This window comes from Cinclus cinclus, chromosome 7, assembly GCF_963662255.1.
Source record: "Cinclus cinclus chromosome 7, bCinCin1.1, whole genome shotgun sequence".
In the NCBI taxonomy this organism is placed as follows: Eukaryota; Metazoa; Chordata; class Aves; order Passeriformes; family Cinclidae; genus Cinclus; species Cinclus cinclus.
This window is the reverse complement of record NC_085052.1, coordinates 27,423,271-27,445,943: the sequence shown is the minus strand read 5'-3', so window position 1 is coordinate 27,445,943 and position 22,673 is coordinate 27,423,271. Positions and strand designations below refer to the sequence as shown.

At 43.9% G+C, this 22,673-nt stretch overlaps 1 protein-coding gene across 2 annotated transcripts in view; it reads right to left on the bottom strand.

Moving 5' to 3' along the window:
* PRKG1 (protein kinase cGMP-dependent 1) overlaps positions 1-22,673 on the bottom strand; it is a 361,241-nt gene that overhangs the window by 59,075 nt on the left and 279,493 nt on the right. For both annotated transcript variants that reach the window (XM_062496175.1, XM_062496174.1), the window contains exon 8: positions 937-1,002. In XM_062496175.1, coding sequence (XP_062352159.1) covers positions 937-1,002 — 66 coding nt within the window. The remainder of the gene's footprint in view (positions 1-936; positions 1,003-22,673) is intronic.

Genomic DNA, 22,673 nt, shown 5'->3' with positions numbered 1-22,673 from the left:
GATCCACAGGGATCATGGGTGCAGCTCTTGGCCCTGCCCAGACACCCCAACAATCCACACTGCTCTGAAAGCTCCTGGCCCAGAGGTGGGTCCCACATACTTCAGAAATTCAATGGATTTCCTTTTCAACATCAGTAATTTTTTCTCATTATTCCATAGTTTCTGGCTCCTTCCTTCAGGTTTCTTGGAGCTCCTGTGCTGGGGGAGGCAGTGAAAAGCCAATGCCTATTCACCCTCTCTGTGGGTTTCACAGATCCATACCACATTCCCATGGAAAGATTCCCATGAGGGTGCATCCATGCCTTTTGCTGGTTGGAGCCAGCGCTTCACAACAGGAAAACCAGCCCAGGGGTCATGTTTTTATGTCATTTTATGCCATTTTTGTATAATTTTTTTAATCCCATTCCCAGTAACTGCAGAGAGCAGCTGGATTTGCAGCACTGAAGCATCCAGGCATGGGTTTTTTTCTGGATTATTCCCCCTTAATTCTCTCAAGCTTCCTGTACAAATTATTATTTTACACTTCTGATCTCCTGTATCTCACTGAGCCACAGAGCTCCCAGCAGGACTGTGGCCTTCTCCCAAGGATTCTCCATCCCCACATGGACTGGGATAACACCCTGCTCCAACATTTTCCAGAAGCTGATGCTTTTCAGCATGTGAACTCCACCTCTGTCCCACTGTAACACCTTTCCACAATAATTCCAGCTCCTCCTTTATTTCCCTTTGGACTTCCTGTGATTCCAGATGTCACTATTGAGTTTTGTCTGGTTGATTTAGGGGCACCTTTCCTCCACTCATCAAGGACACATCTGTGACTTTATCACCCCCAATTAGGAGGCCTCTCTGGAGAAGATGATCCAAGGCTCTTGTTAAGCTCTGGGAAATGTTTAAATTGGAGCTACCCCCCAGCCCCATGCAGAAGGAGGAACTTACTCTCTGTCTATGACCAGACAAGTGACTGCTTCAGCTGCGATGACATTGGCTGTTCTGACATCTTCCCTGCAAGAAAAAAAAACACATTTCCTCGGTTATTTCCATGACAATCTGATTTCCAACATACAGGATCCTTCAAGCACTTTTGAGGACAAATTTCTGGCTTTCACAGCTTTTCCTTACTGTTTTCATCATCCATATAGGCTAATAAAAGATTAAAATTCCAAGACTAATAAAAATACCATTTTAATTCATTTTAAGCAGTTTGATTTGTGTTCCAGTAGAGTCAGTGCTGCATTTTCTGGGTTCACTTTATCCCAATGCCCTCCAACCTTTCCATGTTCCAAGGGTAAGTGGCTTACAGGCAAGAGAGACCTCTCTTCTAAACACCCTTCATTCATTTAGGTTGGAGCATCACTCCATGCTTCCAGTGCAGCAGAAAATTAGATTTACAGGTGCTGTTAGTTATAAAAATAAATCCCATTTAAAGACTGGAGGTATTAAAGCAGGAATATAGTTAAAAAAAGGTGATGCATATGCACTCTCCCTTTGAGGCCATCATTAATTAACTTTAATTGCTTTGGAGCTCTCTTCATGTTCATACCTTTAGAGCAGAGCAAGCAGAAATACAAGGGAAGAACATTAATATTCCAGCCTGTGCTGGAATGCTGACTCTGAGTCTATTTGGCCTGGAATTAAGTGTGCATTTGTGCTAATTTATCCCACTGATAAATCACATTGTGCTAATTTAAAGCAGGGAGAAAGAAGCAGAGTAATAGCAGTGGATAATTATCTGTATTAACTCCTAAAACTTTGGTAAATACAGAGAGGATAAGGACAGATAATATTAAATTCCTCATTAAGTTGCTGTAGCCAGTTTTGCCAATATATTGATCCATTAAAATGAGAATTCAAACTTGCTGGTGTTCACTAATTCTCATTAAAACTCAACACATTTGTCCCATTACCCCAGCTGCCACAAAAAGACATTTATCCCTTTAAATTTATGGATCACAGACATGATTTGGTTACTGTTTTGTATTTAGATGATTACAGACCAGGAAAATACAATAAAATTGGTGGCGGCCTCAGTTCAAACATTTTCAACAAAATTTAGAATTATGTATTCAGATGCACAAGGGACTGCTGTAATTTCTGTTATCTTCTATTAATCCATGTTTTTCTAGAAGGTGACTTTGGCCAGCAGCTGCAGCACAGGGAGGTACAGAAATTCATGGCATTAAAGGCCAATGAAACCTTGGAAGTGCATGGCATGAAAAACTCCAAGTGCAAGGCATTAATTGGGAAAGAAATTACTAAAAGGGGATTAAAGGCAAGGGAAACTACCAGCAAGTGCCCAGGATTAAATAAGAGAGTAAATACTACAAGTAGGTGGCATTAAATACAACAAATATTTACTACAAGTGCACAGACTTCAGCACAGAAGTTACTGTTACAAGTGCATGGTATTAAGTGCAACCAGTAGTAATTACAATTCCAAAAGTAATTCCTGCTGCTGCACAACATTCAATGGAAAATTAACCACTAGTAAGTGCACAACATTATATGCAGAAGGAATTACTACAAGTGCATGGCATTAACTGCAACAAGAAATTGCTACACATGAACTGCACCAAAAGCAAAAGTAATTACTATAAGGGCACACTGAATGTAATAATTACTACAAGTGTAAAGCATTAAACCCAGAAGTTACTACTGGTAAATGCACAGCATTGAAGGGAAAAGTAACCACTACAAGATATTAAATGCAGAAGTTACTGCAAGTTCACTGCATTAAATGCAACAAGTAAGCCTGGTATTAACTGAAACAATTACTACAAGTGCAGATCATTAAAAACAAAGGTAATTACTCGCAGCGCACAGCATTAAATGGAAAACTAATTACTAGCAAATACATGAAACAACTAATTACTACCAGTGCAAAATATTAAATACCTCAGAGGTTACTCCCAGTAAATGCACAGCTTTAAAGGCAAAATAACTGCTAGCAGCGCAACAAGGAATTATGACAAGTGAAAAGTAAATACTGCATTAAATGCAACAGGTAGTTAATTACTACAAGTGCATTAAACACAAGTAACTATTTTAACAGCACAAACAGCTATTAGAAGTGCAATGTATAAAGCACAACTTATTAACAATTCATTCATTCATGGCAGTGCCCACCACCCCTTGTGGGAGAGGAGAGGAGAGGAGAGGAGAGGAGAGGAGAGGAGAGGAGAGGAGAGGAGAGGAGAGGAGAGGAGAGGAGAGGAGAGGAGAGGAGAGGAGAGGAGAGGAGAGGAGAGGAGAGGAGAGGAGAGGAGAGGAGAGGAGAGGAGAGGAGAGGAGAGGAGAGGAGAGGAGAGGAGAGGAGAGGAGAGGAGAGGAGAGGAGAGGAGAGGAGAGGAGAGGAGAGGAGAGGAGAGGAGAGGAGAGGAGAGGAGAGGACTGACTCGGACATTCCCTGGCCTTCATCCCTTTCCTCCTCGGAGCTGCTTCCCGAAAAGCTGCATTTCTCATCCGTGGAGTCGCTCTCCAAGCGCTCCATGGTCCTGGCTGCTCCAGCATTTCCCCTGGACACGTCTCATCCCCTCCAGCTCCCAGCTCTGTGTCACCCCCTGGTATTTTACAGCTCCCCCAGCCCAGATCTCGACACCTGCACAAAGGTCACAGCTGCTGCGGGGCTCTCGGCTGTGGAAATCCAAGCAGTGAGGATTTGGGAGCCCTCAGGAGATCCTTGGCTGTGGACAAGGGCCAAAAATCCCATCAAGAGACCTCGCGTGCCCTTTTCAGCTCCTTAACCCCACGGTGGAGTTAGGTGGCAATAATGTCCACGTTCCTAAACATTCCCAGGTATGTCACCACACCACTGGAAATACCAGGACGTTCTTTAAGGGATGAAATGCATAGATCTGTATTTCTCCTTGGAATTTACAGCCAACCTCACCACAATGGGAAGTTACAACAATTTTGCTTTTGACAAGCTGTCAACAACTCAATGTAAAAAGAGATAAGTTTATACTTCAGCCTTTGTCTCATGGTTTTACCTTAGGCTGCCATATTTTGCCCTAAAACTAAAAATATTTGAGGTAATTCCCATTGTTTTGCTTTTTTTTTACCTTCCTGCATCCCCAAAGCTGCTTGTAGTCCTGCTCCAACAGGAGCTCCCATAGCTCCCACTGCTCCCAATCCCTTGGATATGGACTCCACCCCTGCCCTGGGCAGTCAGTTCCAATGTTTGACAGCCCTTTCTGTAAAGGAATTTTTCCTAATATCCATCCTAAACCTCTTCTGGTGCAATTTGAGGCCATTTCCTGTTGTCCTGTCCCTGTTCCCTGGGAGCAGAGCCCAACCCTCCCTGGCTGCCCCCTCCTGTCAGCAAGAGCCAGAAGGTCCCTCCTGAGCTTCCTTTTTTCCCAGCTGGTAGAATCTGAGGAGCAGCACCTGGGAGTTTTTTTACTTTTAGAACTCTCAGTGCAGTAAAGACAGAGCAGAATTTCCTTGACCAACAGAACCTTGAAAGACCTGAGGCCTCAGCTTCATGAAAATTCCAGTCAATTATCACAAAGGGCTCCTTTTATTTTATTTTATTTTATTTTATTTTATTTTATTTTATTTTATTTTATTTTATTTTATTTTATTTTATTTTATTTTATTTTATTTTATTCTTGTTGTACAACCCTTGGCAGGGTTTAACCTTTAGGCTGGAGCCACTAGGAGTAGAAATATATTTTAGGAGCAGTCAGTAAGTGCCAACAACATGCTCATAAGGCATAAAACAAAGCATTAGAGGGAGCTGGTATATTTTCTATTTGGAAAGTTGTACATTTTGCTTATATTGCATATGAAATCAGTAAAATAGTATTTTTAAAGCTCAACGAGCTAAATTGTTGTTCTCTAAGAAATGTTCTGTTTTCCCAATATCCATGAAGCTTAAATCACACGGGGTTTTTGCTACATGCCCTCAAACTGGGGTACCTTGGAGTCAAATCCCTCCTCTTGCATTTCATTCCCTTTTAGGAAGTGAGATTTTAATGCCTGATGGGATTTTTACAAGATTTTTTATGAAATGGCTTTTCAAGTGCAGCTTTTTCCAATGGCACCTTTTATTACTTTCACATTAAAATCTATAAAAGTTTAGTAGAGCACGCTGTGTTTATTAATCCCCATGATGTATTTTTATATCAAAACCAATGGCAAATGGATGTTTGGTTCTCAGGAAGATGAAAGGTTGGAAAGCCAAACTTTGGTCTGCGTGGGGTGGTTTTCCCCCATGGAAATCAGGCAGATCCAGGTGATTGATGCAGACATGGATCACAGAATCCATTAAATTTGGAGAAGAACTACAAAGTCATCAAGTCCAGTCTTTGGTTGATCCCCATTTAGTCAAATCCTTCCCTGGGAGGGTGGGCAGGCCCTGACACAGATTCCCAGAGAAGCTGTGGATCCCTGGAAGTGTCCAAGGCCAGGTTGGACATTGGAGTTTGAAGCAGCCTGGGACAGTGGAAGGTGTCCTTGCCCATGGCAGGGGTGGCACTGGATGGGCTTTCAGGTTCCTTCCAGTCCAAACCATTCTGTGACCCCCATGGACACAGCCACATCCAGTTGTTTCCTGGTGTTCACTATTCCCTTTCCCAAAAATGAGGATAAAACCCCATTTCTTGGCTCAAGAAACTGGAGAACCTCAAAGGACCACCCAGAGCAGGTGGGTCAGTGCCTGGTCCTTGGTGGCTGCTCTGCAGAACCTGCTGCTGCTTGGGAGGGCCCCTGGCAGAAACCTCCTGTCCTGTGGGACCTCAGGAGATGAGTGCTGAGATCAGCTGAGAATGGTGTTAATGATGGTTTTCAGAAATTAAAAATGAGGTCTTCCCTGGTGAGTTTTAAATTATGCCACAGGGCTATCCAGAGGTTCCTAATTTGCTGCTATTTGACTTCTTTAATGCATTTTCCCATCTTCCAGCACTGTACACTTGACCTTGTTACAATATTCTTAATAAGGTTGATTTAAAGCATTTAGGACAAGATATGTCAGATAGGGGGGAAAAATGGGAAAAATCCATTATTAGCTTGAATTTAGCAATAAGAGCTCAAAGCCCGGCATCTCCATCTTCACTTTTATTTTATTGGGTATTTTCTGATCACACCATGACTTTCAGGTGGGAGATAAGAATCAGCTTTATTGGGTATTCTGAGGAGTAGTACCCAAATTTGGTCATCTTCTGTCCTTTAAATGAGGGATTTGCCTACCTGGAGACTTAAAAATGTCTTTTAAAAGCTTTGTTACTTTTATTTGCAATGATTTCCAATAATTCTAATAATTACTTTTATTTGTAATAATTTCTAAAACTTCACCTGCATCTTAGCCTATAGTTGCAACAGGGGGAGATGCAAAAACCACCTGCCTATTCCTGATTTAGTAAAAATAAATAAATAATCAAGGTTTCATGTGCCAAAACCAAACTAATTCTCACGGTTACTGGGCTTGCTGTGAGAAACCTACTCAAGGAATCCAACTGGCATGGAAAGAAATTAATTCCTGGCCCTGGTGGGGGTGATCTACAGGGGATTATGGTGCTGGGAGTACAAAAGCAATGTTAGGACAGCAATTTAGGGTTGTCACCCAGCAGATTCCTGGGAGGAAAGGGATGGATCCCCATTCCCAGGCTTATCTCCCACTGCTGGTGGTGTGTTGATGGATGCTGCTACGGCTCTGAATATCCCAAAAATGTATTTATGGCAGTGATACTTGCTGACCTCGACATCTCCACCTCTTTTGTGCTGCAGAGCAGCTTCTCTCCTTCTGGTAGACATGTCCTACCCTGCCACAAAGGATTTCACTGCTCTGAGGACAACTTCTAGGTGATTTTATAGGGGTTTTATACGGCAGGTGTTGCTGAACACCCAAATATGAAGGTGGAAGATTCAGCACTCAGCAGTTATTATACTCAAAATTTCAAGCCACGATGACCCTTCAAGAAACCTTGTCTTGCTTTTATCACTTCTATGAGGCAAGCAGATATTTAAGAACAAATTGGGATGAATTCCAACACATCTGAATCTGAGGCCATTCAGCACAGGAAGGACTTACAGCACTAAAAATCAGGAGCAAAAGTGCTCCTCCTCCATGGGAGGGTCTGCACTAAACCAATTCCAGTGCTAATATGGGCAAGAAGTTATGGAAATTTGTTTAGGGATTAAAAGGGTTTTTATAAAATAAAATGTCTGTCAAAAGAGGAAATAAAACTCAAAGCTTAAATAAAATATATATGGGGAAAAAAGTCCAGACATGAGGCTGAGTTACAGCCCTGGATTTTGAAAAACAGCACTGGAATAGTCCGTGAAGATCACCTGGAAATTAAGAATTATATTTTGCTAATAAATATTCTGACATTAATATTCCCATGGGTCTTTCAGGCTTGGCAGAAAGCAGCACTGGATGTCCTTGGGATGTCAGTGTCTCTGTGGGAATCAAATTCCTCCTCAACTAGTTTTCTAAAAAGGGGAATTTTGGTGTTTTCAGGACAAAGTGAAGTTTCAGATAAAAGCTTCTGCCTTCTGGGAGTGTTCACATTCCAAATGTGTGTTTCAAGGAAGGATCCCACTGTTTAAATGTCCAAGGCCAGGCTGCATGGGGATTGGAGAACCCTGGGACAGTGGAAGGTGTCCCCGCCCATGGCAGGGGGTGGTACTGGGTGGGCTTTAAGGTTCTTTCCTGCTCAAACCATTCTAGGATTTATATTTGGGGTTGATATTCCCTATATGTACAATATATAAAGAAAATAATAACTATTTATTTTCTGACAAATAGCACTTTCCAGATCCACAACTCAGAGGTAGCAAACCCCAAGGGAACACAATTCCCTGTGGCTCTCTCTAAGCTGGTGATCAGCCAGGAGCCAAAGTTAGACTGGAACTTCCAGAAGCTGGAGTGCCAAGGGAAGGTGGCAGATGGATTTGGGATGTTTGCCTGAACACCTGTGCCAAGTGGCACTTCAGCTCAGTTTCCATCCAGGTGTTCAGACTTCAAAAAAAAAAATAGCCTTTCCTGAAACATCTGCCCACAGCCAGGAGGATCCATTTCACAAATCCCATTTCAGCATAACAAAAATTCCACCTTCTGTTAATTCCTCTGAGGTTTTCTGAGTCTTTCAGGCAAACAGGGCGATTATTGGCAGTGCTGGGGTGGGAACACTTGGAATTCAGAGAATCATGGAATGGTTTGTGTTGGGAGGGCCATTAAGGATCTGCTCATCCCATCCCCTGCCATGGGCAGGGACACCTTCCCCTACCCCAGGCTGCTCCAAGCCCCAAAGTCCAACCTGGCCTTGGACACTTCCAGGGATCCAGGGGCAGCCACAGCTTCTCCGGGCACCCTGTGCCAGGGCCTGCCCACCCTCCCAGGGAACAATTCCTTTCCAGTATCCCATCCATCCCTGCCCTCTGGCAGTGGAAGCCATTCCCTGTGTCCTGTCCCTCCATCCCTTGTCCCCAGTCCCTCTCCAGCTCTCTTGGAGCCCCTTTAGGCTCTGGAAGAAGCTTTGAGGTCTCCTGGAGCCCTTTCCAGTACCTGTGGGCTGCCTTCTGTCACAGCCCCTGCTCTGCCTTTTCTCTGGGCACAGAAACTCCATTTCTGCCACCCCTTGGGAAATCCACCTGCCTTGGAAGGGAATTCCAGTTAAATCCAAGAGCTGCCACAACACAGGGAGGAGATGCGCTGCAGGTATTCCCATATTCAGCTGAAATCCTTATTGTTGCTGACTTCTAAGGCTGAAAGAGATGAGTATCTCATCCCCTATCCTTTGCTTCCAAGTCCTGCATGGAATCTGTTTCAAACCCCTGTAACTGTACCCATCCCACCATGGCTGGATCTGCCAGCATCAGGACAAGCAAGGAATCACAGAATCTTTGGAAAAGTCCTCTAGGATCACTGAGTCCAGACATCCACTCAAGAGTGCCCAGTCCTCCCCTAAACCCCAACCCCAGGTGCCACATGCAGTTTTAATCCCTGGAGGGAGTCACTGTGTCCCACCAGGGTTTCCCACTACTGAGGTGGGAGCAGTGCTCTGAAATCCCTCTCTGCTTATGGTAAAAACATTTCCAGTGGGCTCACCATTCCCATTGCTCCCAGGAAACCCTCAATGATATTGATATAACTTATTACAGTGTTTCCAGCAGCTGAGAAAGGCAGGGAAGAGCAAACACACTTTTAGGAATATTCTATAGGAATTAAAACTCGTATTTTTAGGTAAACTGTGTCTTGAGTTTAGTCTGAAGTGACAGATAAACCCAAATCTGAGTGACACACTGGGCTGGTAGAACCTCCTTGCCTGCCAAACCCATTAATGATTCAACCCAATTACTTGTGTAATTTATTCAGAATTATTTTAATGAACCAGAGTCTCACTAGTCTGTAATTAATTATATTCCCCAAGTGAAACAACCCAGGGGTACAAAATGACCACTTTTTCATTAAAGTGAAATAAAACCCTACTAGATCCCATCCATTGCTGTTTTAATCAGCCAGCAGGAAACAAGAGCATCTTTAAGATACATTAAATGTTAATTATCCCATTCAAAGACAAATCAATTAAACCTTGAACAAATCAGAAGAGTTTCTAGAAACTGGTGCCTTGCAGACAAACCTACCCTGCACAGGGAACTTATCTGCCAGCCTTGATCACATCATTCAAAGCCAGGCAAAGCCAAAGACCCAGGAAATGCCAAAACCCCAGGGAACTGGCACAGATAAAGAGGACAACATTTATTTGCATTATTTTCCTCTAAAAAGAAGAGGAATTCAACAACAACAGAATTCAGCATCCAGAGCCACATGAAATGGTCCTTGACACATTTTCTTCATTAAGGACTCAGCAACCACAGTTTAATATTAATTAATAAGTTAAGAGACTAACTCAAGGAGGGAATAAGAAGACCTCCAAGACCATTGATAAACCAACCCCCGCCTTGTCATCTCCTTCCCTGGGAGGGTGGGCAGGCCCTGGCACAGGGTACACAGAGAAGCTGTGGCTGCCCCTGGATCCCTGGAAGTGTCCCAGGCCAGGTTGGACAGGGCTTGGAGCAGCCTGGGACAGTGGAAGGTGTCCCTGTCCATGGCAGGGGGTGGAATTTTGAATGCTTAATGCTCCTTCCAAGCTAAGCCATTCTGGGATTTGAAGAATCCAAGTCCCTTTCCTTCCCATGGCTGCCTCATCCCTCTCCAAGCCCTGGATACTGGTAACAACTTGGGCTTGTATGGAAAATGTAGATCCTCCAAACTGAGAAGTGATCCAATGCTTCTCCTGAACTCCAGTAGGAACACAGGGTCATTGTCCCATTATGACTTCAAAGCTCCTGGCAATCAAAATCCTCCTCTTCCACTCTCTCACTATCCTTAATCTGGAATCTCCACATGGGAAAAGTATCTTCTGCAGCCATAAAAGGAGAAATAAGGCTACAAGGTTAACTCCAAAACTTTATTACAGGCCTTTCATCAAGAGCTTCCAAATGATAAAACATTTCCTAAATGAGCCTGCATTCCTGGGAGATGTCCTGCTTAGGGAGCTTTATCCATAAAATATGTGACGTTGCTCAAGGACATGCTGGGGGTGAGTTTAAAATCTGAATTTTTCTTTTTTTTTTTTTTTCGCAGCAGGACAATAAACCATCAGTGCAAAAGGTTCTGACTTCTTCAGCATTCCAAAGAGTTTCAGCTCTCCCAAGTTTCCCAGGTGGAGGGATCTCGCCCAAACTGCCTAATTATTTCTTATTTATTATTTCTCCAAGTCTCTAACAGCCACGTCCAGATAGGACACATGACAGAAGATTAAAAAACATAAAGCAATGTCTATGGATTAATCCTGTACTCTTGTGGACACCCCCAAATCCATGGACATTAGATATATTCCATTTTCCTGACAAGAAAGACTGGGCTCAGGAGCTTTTTGAAGCAAACAGTGGCAGTAATCTCTGTTACATCCCAGATTCCTTAGTTTGAATTACTTTTCTTGGGATTTATTCCCCCAGGAAGTTTTTTTAAGCAGCTCCAAGTTGTCATTTAGGAGGTTTAGCTGGGACATGATGGAAAACTTCAGGAAAACTTGGAGCAGTGCAATAGGTGATGCTTCTTCCTTGGAGAGCTTTAAGATTAGGCTAGACAAGGGAATTATGACTTTGCTCCAGGAGTTGGGACATCCCTGCTTGGAGCAGGAGGTTGGAGAGGGGACCTTTGGAACTCTTTTGGCCAATATTTAGCTGATTTTTTTCTATATTTCCTGCCCACACTTCCCCACTCCCTCTGGCAAATCAAATTCATTTGTAAATGTCCCAGATTGTGGTTTTTACCACAGCCCCAGTTCCACGCCCCTTAAGAACAAGAACCAAACACCTTTTTGTTCCACCTCAGTTTTCCTTCAGGCAGATTTATCCCAAAAAGGTTGAAGAGAGCACTGGGAGAATTTCAGATGCTAATTTCAGATGCAAGGCAGGAGAGAAAATCCCATCCAGAGCCATTCTTACAAGCACTGCATTAACCTGTGGAAATGGGAGGTGTTGGAAATACCCAGCTTCAGAAAAGAACAATATTGGCTTTCAAATTCCACCTCCTTTTACAAAGTTTTCAAAGTGTCCAAGATCAGGATGTTAAAAGGTCAGGATGTAAAAATCCAGGGAAGGCTTCACCAGCAGTGGGGAACTGGGATCACATGCTGGTTGTTTAACGTAAGATTTACTCTGCAGCTTCTGCAAAAAGGCTTGGATGTCATTAGTGCAATGTCTGCCAGCCTCCTTATGGCCTGACACATTCCCTCCACTCCACTGAACTCCTAAATATTGCCAGCAAGTTTCACCTTGCCTAATCCCTGTCCTTTCAGCATGGAGAAGATGCCCCTGCCCAGTGCTGCAGCCAAGGGTGTAGAGGAGCTGCAGCACCATGGAAGAGCCGAGTCCTTTCAGTCTACAGGACAGTCCTGAAACTTCCTGCCCAGGAACTTCACATCCCTTTTTTCTCTCCCTGATTTGATTTCCTTTATTTTTTTCCCTCTGGGAAAAAAATGTTTTCCCACCCATTCAGCTGTAGAAGGCTAAAGATGGTTTGGAAGGCTTCAATCCAGGACCAAAATCTCATTTATTACAATGAAATCCTTCCCTGTGAAGGTGGGTGGTGTGAATCCTTCCCAGAGAAGCTGTGGCTGCCCCTGGATCCCTGCAAGTGTCCAAGGCCAGGTTGGATGGGGCTTGGGGCAGCCTGGGACAGTGGAAGGTGTCTGTGACATGGCAGGGGGTGGAACTGGATGATCCTTGATGCCCCTTCCAAACCAAACATTCCAGGATTCTGATATTCCCTGTCACCATCACAGCCCTAGAATTCTAATATCATATTTTAACACAATTTATTGGGGGTGAAGTTCCCAAATATTTTTTATCCAAAATTATACTACAGGATGAGAAAATAAACCAGCACCTAGGACAAATGCTGAGTAGCCTCCTGTAGAAGTAATTTTCATCTTTATTAGACCATGGTTTATATAAAACTCTAAAACCTTCCAGTTTCTTCTCAATTCTACAAATGCCAACTGTTCGTTTAACTACAGGCTGACTGTGAACACAATGGAATTTAGCAGGTGTCTTAAGAATGGGTCATTTAGAGCTTCACACTGCAGGAATCATGAACTGGATTTTACAAACCCAAGGGATGAGGGGAAAAAAAAACTAAATATAAAAAATTTTGATGAATTTAAATCTCTGCCAGCCCCTTCAGCAACCAGAATGAAATTGCTTCGTTAGAGAAGTTCTGCCACATAACCCTAAACCACTTTTTCAGCCTGAACAAACCCGAGATTAAATTGAGATGAAGGCTGCCCACAGCTTTAGTAGTCTTAAATGAACATTTTCCTTTTTTTTTGTAATTTAATATAAACACAGCTAAACCTCTGAAAAATATCTGTTCCATCCAAGGCACGTAGCTCAATGATTCCCATCCCTCCTGTTGGATTTGGGACTATCTGTGGTGAAATTCCTGGGACAATCACTGACACCTTGCTTCAAACAGCAAAAGCCTACAGAGACATCAGTGAAAAACATCAATTTAAAGAAATAAATACATGAAATGTAATTATTGTCAGCAAATCTGCACCTTCTAGGGGGTCTCAAAGCCTGGGTAGCACTATGGGTATTTATTGGGATCTTCTCCAAGGCTTGGGAGCATTTGGAAGAAGCCCCAGGATATCTTTTAGAGTGCAATAAATGGGTGAGGGTTGCCAAAATCACCAGTGGAGAGGTTGTATGGGGGCAGGTCATGGAGGGAAAAAGAGATGGGGTTTGAGGCAAGAAAACTGAGGAGTCAGGGTCCAAAGAGAAGGGTCAAAGCTATCCTGATGGATAACAGCAATTCCAGAGCAGCCTCACAGTGTCCAGCCATAAAACCTCTGGAGGGTTTTGCCATATGGAAATCTTGAGACTTTCTATATAGGGAACTCTCTTATTAGGAGAGAGACAAGTCCAGAAATGAGCTGTGAGACATCAGGACAGAGGAAATGAGCTGAAAGTTCATTGAAGAGAGGAAAAAAACACCAAAAAGAAAGACAAAAAGGAGGAAACAAACACCTGAAATCCCCATGTGGAGGCTGGAGAATCAACACAACTCTTCCACCACATGTAAGAAGGAAGTTGGGTATGCCAAGAGAAGGCTATAGTGGGCAGCTCTGAATTGCAGTGACAACTCTTCAAATCCAAAAATGGATTGGTGGTCTTGGGATTTTTTTATGAATACTTAGGAATGGCTATACTTAAAGACCAACAATTGAGCTGATTGGCCAAAACATGAAGAAACGAAAGGAAAAAGAAATAACAGTCAAATCCATCCATTCAGATAGATGCTCTAATCAGAGCTCTTTAGGGCTGGAGTTGTGCCAGGTGCCCTCTGTGAGCCCCCTCCAGCCCAAATCATGACTTGATGATGCTGTAAAACTGTGAGAGAAGAAATCCTGACAGCTTTCCATACAATAAATAATACTGATGGTAAGGAGAGAGGAAAATGGGGCAGCAGCTCAGAACTCAGAGCCCAAAGTGTGTTCATCTGGTGAGGGAAAAGATCCAAAAGAGAGAAGGAAATGAAGGGAAATAGTAAAAGAAGGATTGTAGGCAATGGGGACCATGAAGATCACTCCAAGAAGAGACCAGAAGAGAATTACTTTTGCATCCCAGAGCAGGACAGATTTGTGGTGGGACATGTGGTGCTTCAAAACAGAGATCTTGACAGTGCAGAAACAGACTATCCTTGTGTGCTGAAAGATGAGTTGAGGAGGCAAACATCCAGCCTGGATGGGCAACGAGATTTCAAAGGAATTTAGGAATAAAAAAAGGCTGTATCATCTTTGGAAGGAGGGTTAGGTCTCTCAGGAAATATTTAATGGGGCTGCTAAGGCACGTAGGAAAAAAAATTAGGGAGGCCAAAGCTCAGCTTGAACTTAATTTGGCAACTTTTGTAAAGGATAATTAAAAATGTTTTTACAAATATATTCATGGTAAAAGAAAGGGTAAGACAAACCTTTGTTTTCTACTGGATGTAGGAGGGAACTTAGTAACTGCAGATGAGGAGAGGATGGAAGTGCTTAACACCTCCTTTGCCTCAGTGTTTAGTGGGATGATGGCTTGTCCTCAGGACAACTGTCCTCCTGGGACGGCAGATGGTGTCAGGGAGCAGAATGTCCCCGTTATCCAGGAGAAGGCAGTCAGAGAACTGCTGAGCTGCTGGGATGTTCATAAATCTATGGGATGGGATCCACCCCAGGGTGATGAGGGAGCTGGCAGATGCACTGCAAAGCCTCTCCCCATCATTTCCCAACAGTCCTGGCTCACTGGTGAGGTTCCAGACGGCTGGAAGCTGGCCAGTGTGTGGCACCCATCCACAAGAAGGACTGGAAGGAGGATCCTGGTAATCACAGGCCAGTCAGCCTGACCTCAGTACCTAGTAAAGTTATGGAGCAGATCATCCTGAGTGCCATCACATGGCACCTACAGGATGGCCAGGGTATCAGACCCAGCCAGCCTGGCTTTAGGAAGGGCAGGTCATGCTTGACCAGCCTGATCTCCTTTTATGACCTGGTGACCCACCTGGTGGATGCAGGTAAGGCTGTGGATGTTGTGTACCTGGACTTCAGCAGGGCCTTTGCCACTGTGTCCCACGGCATTCCCTGGAAAAACTGACAGCTCACGGCTTGGACAGGAGCACTCTTCACTGGGTTAAGAACTGACTGGATGGCCAGGGAGTGGTGGTGAACAGTGCAGCATCCAGCTGGTGGCCAGTCACCAGTGGTGTCCCCCAGGGGTCAGTGCTGGGGCCAGTCCTCTTTAGTATCCTCATTGATGATCTGGATGAGGGGATTGAGCCCTCCATCGGGAAATTTGTAGATGACACCAAGCTGGGAGCACGTGTCAATCTGTTGGAAGGTAGGAGGGCTCTGCAGAGAGACCTGGACCGGTTGGATGGATGGGCAGAGTCGAATAAGATGCAGTTTAATAACTCCAAGTGCCAAGTCCAGCATTTTGGCCACCGTAACCCCCTGCAATGCTATAGGCTGGGGATGGTGTGCCCAGGCAGAAAGGGACCTGGGGTAATGGTTGACAGCTGACTGAACATGAGCCAGCAGTGTGCCCTGGTGGCCAAGAGGCCAATGGCCCCGGCCTGGATCAGGAATGGTGTGGCCAGAGGGAGCAGGGAGGTCATTGTTTCCCTGTGCTCAGCACTGGTGAGGCCACACCTTGAGTGCTGTGTCCAGTTCTGGGCCCCTCAGTTTAGGAAAGATGATGAGACACTTGAGCACATCCAGAGGAGGGCAAAGAGGCTGGTGAGGGGCTTGGAACACAAACCCTTTGAGGAATGGCTGAGGGAGCTGGGGTTGTTCAGCCTGGAGAAAAGGAGACTCAGAGGTGACCTTATCACTCTCAACAGCTCCCTGAAAGGTGGTAGTGGTCAGGTGGGGGTCGGTCTCCTTCTCCAGGCAGCAACTAACAGAACGAGAGGACACGGCCTTAAACTGCACCAAGGGAAATATAGGTTGTATACTAGGAAAAATATCGGAAAGAAAATATGGAAAGAATGATAAAGTACTGGAATTGTCTGTCCAGGGAAGTGGTGGAGTCACCATCCCTGGATGTGTTAAAAAAAAGATTGGATGTGGGCACTCGGTGCCATGGTTTAGTTAGGGCATGAGTTGGACTCAATGATCTTGAAAATCTCTTCCATAGTGATTCTGTGATTCTGATTCTGTGATGTGACAGCATCTCAGGAGAACAATAACTTGTCCATTTTCTCTTTGGAAAAGAGGGTAGAGAATGTAGACAAAAATCTGACAAGTGATGGTCAGGGAATGAAAAGACAGATGGGAGACTGCTGCTGAGCTGGAGAGATAGCAGAAGGGGGAAGACAACAATCATAATTAAGGAAATCAGCCTGCTGCAGGATTCCTGCCAGCACAAGAACAAGTGGATCTGGGGATAAGGACCTTGTGTGTGCAGAACAAAGAAGACAGAGGAGGTTTGGTGCCTTGAACCTGCAAAGAATCAGCTGCTGCAGGACTGGAACAGGAAGATGGGCCATGGGAAGGGGAGGTCCCAGAGGAGCAGGGGCTGCATGGGCTCTCCACTGGCCAGATGTCCATCAGTGTAATGGCCAGACTTTAATAAAGCAGATAACTCATGGAGAAGGCAGCATGGTCCTGTCTGTCCCAAAAATCCCAGGAAATCAAAGGTTAATTCCAGTGTTGAGGGTGCTCTCTCACCTACACTCATCAGCAGTGCCTGCAACTCCCATGTCCATTAAGGGTGTCTGGCTGGAAATCACCAGCATTGTCCATGGAGTGTCCCAGTGCCCAACCCTCATCCCAACGCTGTGGGAGGGGTTGGCAGTGTCCCAGCTCTGCTGGTTAAGGAAGGAGCTGTCCAGCAGAGGGTCGGATCTGTTCACACACTCTCCCACACAGCTGGCACAGCTGGAGATGTTTCACCTCTTAAATTCCCTGGAATGGGAAGTTTGAGCCTCCAGTGGAGATTTGGAGCGATGCTTCAAGATTTTAGCCTTTATATTTTCAAATCCTGTACTGCATTAGTGCATAACTCTAAACTCCATATAAAGTGTTAGTTACTGTCTTCACATTTTGGTCAGACAAAACAGTCCTCCCAGGCCTGAGATCCAAGGACACCCAACAGCCTCAGTCCCCAAAAAGTATAAACAAAAGTGAATTAGGGGGGAAGTGGACTGGGGGTATATGACTTCATTATCTAAAGTTGTAGGTGGAGGATTAACCCCTGATATGTAAATGGCCCAAACTTGTATCTGCCTGAAAAACTCCTGACCATTGTCCATCTTGAGTGTAGCCCCTCTTGGAGGCTTTTGACTGCTCAAGGTGTATCTACTGAAGGCCTTCGATAAATGCATATTCTTATTCTCTTAATCTTTTAATCTTGTCTAGCCTCTGTTCCAGGTAGCCACTCCAAGGCATCATCAGGAGGACCGATGGCAATATGGTTCAGCCTAACAAAATGTGAGTGGGTCATTAAGCCCTAAGGGCAGCACTCCTAAACAAACAATCCCAACCCTCTGTGTTCAGAAAAAAGGGACCCTGGGTCTCCCTCACATGAACTTCACAAGAAAAAAGCAGGCTCTCCTAAGAGCAAAACCATCCCAAAACCCCAGTTCTGGGAGCCAACCTCAAAGGTAACCCCAGCTCCTCACACCAATCCTGGTGCTGTCAAGGGAGCACTACCTCTCACAAGAGCCAAGCTCAGGCTGTGCCCTCACCTAAATTAACACCCAAATGTGGGTAGTGATAATAAGGGATAACTGTTTATTACTTTTAAATGTTACCCCTCTCAGGGTGGGTATTCCCAGCCAGCCTTGCTGCTCCCCAAGATCTCAGTGGCCAGGCTGGCTCCAGCCCCCACTTTGAAATCACAGTGACACCACAGGGGCAGGGACAGGGACATGGACAGGGAGGGACAACAGGAATCTTCTGGAATGCATCAAGGAATTAAAAGCTTAAGTGTATCTTTTTCATCAATAGCCAGGGCAACTCAAAGTGAGATCAGAGGCTGCCACTGAAAGTGGAGTTGTTAGAGCCTGATCTACCATCAACAGCATAAACAGCCCCTGTGCCAAGTCTGGACATGTGTAAAAGACCTGCACTGACACTTAGAATTGATGTTAATATTCATTAAATTCAAAGCAGAGGCTTGGTAGAGTGATGGCTGTAAAGAAATAGGAATATATACAGGACAGGAATAGCACTCAGCCTATGAAACTCTGGGTGTTTATGGAGAGAGGATGAGGAGAACAGCAAACATAAATAAATCAGGATTATTCCTATGTTGTTCTCAGGTTGGTATCACTGACTGAGCTCCCTCCAGTGCCTAAAGAGGCTCCAAGAGAGCTGGAGAGTCACTGGGAACAAGGAATGGGAGGGACAGGACAAGGGGAATGGCTTCACACTGACAAAGGGGAAATTTATGGGATATTGGGAATAAACCCTACCCTGGGAGGGTGGGTAGGCCCTGGCACAGGGTGCCCAGAGAAGCTGTGGCTGCCCCTGGATCCCTGGAGGTGTCCAAGGCCAGGCTGGCCAGGGCTTGGAATACCTTGGAATAGTGAAAGGTATCCCTGCCCATGGCAGGGGTGGCACTGAATGGTCTTTCTCCACTTCCACATGTCCCCAAGTGCCACCTGCATACATCCCTTAAATCCCTCCAGGAATGCTGATCCCACCACTGCCATAGGTGCCTGTCCCAGTGACTGACAACATTTTGGTGGAGAAACGTCCCTTTATATCCAACCTAAACCTCCCCTGGTGCAACCTGAGGCTGTTTCCTTTGGTCCCTTTGTGTTAAATTACAGCAGGCAATATCCGAGCCATGAGCTGATATTATTCTGCATTTTAGAGGTGGAATTATTTTAATATGACTCTAATAGAGAACATTTGATTATTTATAAAATGCAGACCTTAACATTTAATTACAACGGTGCCTCATAATTATCACCAAATGAGTGCACCCTGCATCCCTATTCCAGGTTACTGTACAGAAAACTCCCTCAATTTTGAAAAATTGATAAATTACAGGAATTTTAAATGGAGCTCCAAAGCCTGACATACAAACCCAAATCCATCCTGGGTACAAAAGGAAATTTGAACAGGAGCCATATCACAAGGTGCTGAGTATACTGAGCTATAAATTGAAGCAGATATCCCATTTTTTGCTCTCTTTTCCCCTCTTTGATTCCATCTTGTTGTAAACCTGCTCCGAGGGATTGCTAACATGGATTATGCTGTCTACATCCCATGAATTAATTTCTGCTCCTGCATCCCTCATAGGCATCTTCATTTATTTGGTTTTTTTTTTTTTTAAAGGAAGTCAAGAGAATTCAAATTCACTGCTGCATTCCTCAGTTCTACTTAATGCTTACAAATTTGAACAGAGCTGGTGGGAGTATTTTGATGGAAGCATTTTCCCAGGAAAAATGTGTGAGTTCCTCACCGGAATGCTTGTACAGGGATTTTTCACTGCTCTCATTAAAAATACATTTATTTTACAGCATGGATTTTTTTCCCCAACTAGAAACATTTGTCATAAACCATCACTTTGACACAAACATCCTCATTTTGAAATTCTAGGATAAAACATTTGGATCTAATAGTTGATGGTTATTATTGACAGCAAAGTATTACTGCAGGACAAAAATTACGCGGTAATTTTTTCTCCCCATTGTTTCAATTTTTTTTTGCTCAACATAGAAATTGCCTGCAAAAAATCATGAAAAGAGGGAAAAGGGAAGAGTTAGGAGCCTTCAGCTCTGCCAGGCTGTTTCACACCTCCAGATGGGAAAAACAAAGTGCAATCCCAGGGTTTTGCTCTTTCCAGGAAGCAAGAACCAGATGTGACCCCTGAAATCTCTTCCATCCCTACCCATTCCACTCATCCCTCTTCAGACAGAAAAATAAATCCCCTAAAGTGTGCTATTTAAAAGATTATATAAATTAAAACCATATTATTTTGATGTGAATGGTGCTCCAGCAGCTTTCTTAGCTAATAAATAGCAATAATATTTATTATTTCCTATGCATTCCTTATTGCAGCAATTTTTTTTTTCAGGCTCTGAAGGAACATGGGGGAAGAATACATTGGAAAAATACTTGGAAACATTAATTGCAGCAAAAGCAAATATATGGGTAACTACAGACCTTCTGTAGTGCTGCTTTGCTCCAAACCCCTGGAATTCTGCCTTTCTTCCTCCATCTGGCACACTCAGCTTGCCCAACATTAGACATATATTTTTATGATTATTGTTTTGGGTTTTTTTACCTCAGCTGGAGGAATATTTTCTCTGCTCTTTAGATAACATCTTTAAAGGAAAAAAAAAAACAAACAACTATTTGAGTTCCTGGGCTATGACTCAGTTGGAGAAAAGCAAGAACAATTCATAAGCTCTGATTTTCTAAATCAGCAATTGTCTTTAAGACTCCAAACCACTTGATTATTTACTAACTACATCTGAGTCATCAAGTTGGCTCTGAGTGTAACTTCCTCACACAAATTAATGTTATTTATGCCCTTTTTGTGAGGGGAAGAAGAGTAGTAAAATTTTGATTTTTTTAGACTCCTACAAAGGTTTGGGTTGCAAAGGACCTTATCTCCTAATGGTTCTTTTTCCCTCAGGGAGATTTTGGGTTGATAAAAATATTTTAAAGACAGATATTAAAAGGCTGACAGAATTGGGATTGTTCAGCCTAGAGAAGGTAAGCTTTGGGGTGACCTCACTGTGTCCTTGCAGTGCCTGAAGAGGACAACAGGAAAGATGGAGAAAGATTTTAGACAAAGGATGGAGTGACAGGACAAAGGAGAATGTTTTCCAACAGACATAGCGGAAATTTAGGTGAGATATTGGGAAGGAATTGTTCCTTGTGAGGGTGGGCAGGCCCTGGCACAGGGTGCCCAGAGAAGCTGTGGCTGCCCCTGGATCCCTGGAAGTGTCCAAGGCCAGGTTGGACTTTGGGGCTTGGAGCAGCCTGGGATAGTGAGAAGTGTCCCTGACCAGGGACAGGGGTGGAATTTTGAATCTTTAAGGTCCCTTCCCACCCAAACCACCCATGATTCTGATATTAGGGTTTTTTTTCCCCTTAGAAAATAAATAAAAAAAAAAAAGAGGTGAATTTCTGTGCACCAGCCTTTCATTCCTGACCATCTCCATCCCTTCAGAACCTGAGGTGTTTCCATGAGGATCTATTTGACCAGCCTAAAGTGGTACCAGCTTAAAATTGCACAAAAATTAGGAAAAACCCTGAGATTATAAACTGAACTGTTTGTCGGAACATGGAATTGCACTGCAGGTGCTGAGGTACAACTCCAAACCTTTATATAAATATAATTTTTTATGTACATGATATTTATATAGAAACATATTGCAAGAGTTTTAAAACACGGAATTTTCTTTTCTATAACTGTGGTTCTTATCATGAAAAAGCAGGGCTGAGTTCAGAAGATCCCAGAATGGTTTGAGTTGGAAGGGATTTTACAGATCATGTACTTCCAGCTGCCTTACCATGGGCAGGGACACCTTCCAGAAATCTTTACAAGTCACTAAATGTGCCAGAAAATGTAAAGACAGCAGAGGAAAATTGGCTTCACCCAGCTTGTTGCCACATGTATAATCTCAGACAACAGACCCTAAAACTCAACAAGTCAATTGCACATCTGAGGAGGAATTGCCTCAGGCAGCAGATGGCTCATAAAAAAAAACAAAAACAAACAAACAAACAAAAAAACAACAACAACAAAAAACCCCAACAACAAAAAACCAACAAACAAACAAAAAACCCAAACAAGTGCCATCAAAAGCCCCAACCTTCTGTGGCAATTAGCACCACACTTTAAAGTGTGCAGGAGGAGAAGGAAGATTTTAAAACTGCCTGAGGACAGTCAACCCAGCAAGGATCAAAACTGATCAAAGCTGCAGCTCTGGCTCAGGATGTTGGTCAGCAATTAATTCTGGGTGCTGGAAATGCCACGTTAGATGGAGCTTTGGTAGAATCCATTCTGTATTGTGATTTTAGCCAGGAAGAGCCAATAATATCAATTCATTCCTACTGGAAAAGCAGAAAACAAACTGCTCCTCAGGAGTCCCAGTGCAGTGCTCCCAAGCAAGAGAGCCATCACATCTTGCTCTGCCCTCTGGTCCTTTCCAGCTCATTCCTTCATATATTGGCAAAAAACGGGCAGAGAGGGAAGGCCCAGAATCATGGAAACCAGCACAGAATTCTGGAATGGTTTGGGTTGGGACCTTAAAGATCGTCTTCTGACATGTGCAGGGATACCCTCCACTATCCCAGGGTGCTCCAAGCCTTGGACGCTTCCAGACCATGTCAGGATTATGATTTTCAGGGATTCTACAACTTCCCTGGCAATTCTGTTCCAATGCTTTACAACCCTTTTGGTGCAGAAATTCTTGCTAATGTTCAGTCTGAACCTCCCCTGGACATTTCCTCTTCTATTGCTTGGTACCTGGGAGAAGGGCCTGACTTGGAGAAAGGGAAGCAAATCCATCAAGCTTGAAATATTGGAATTAAACAAATTACAAAGAGCCTGTTGCAAATGCCACAATTTTGCAAAACCCCCTCCATCTGTGCTGGAGCCAAGGGTGTTGACGCCAGGCCACAGCAACAACAGCCTGGAAAGTGTAGGGCCATGTTTTC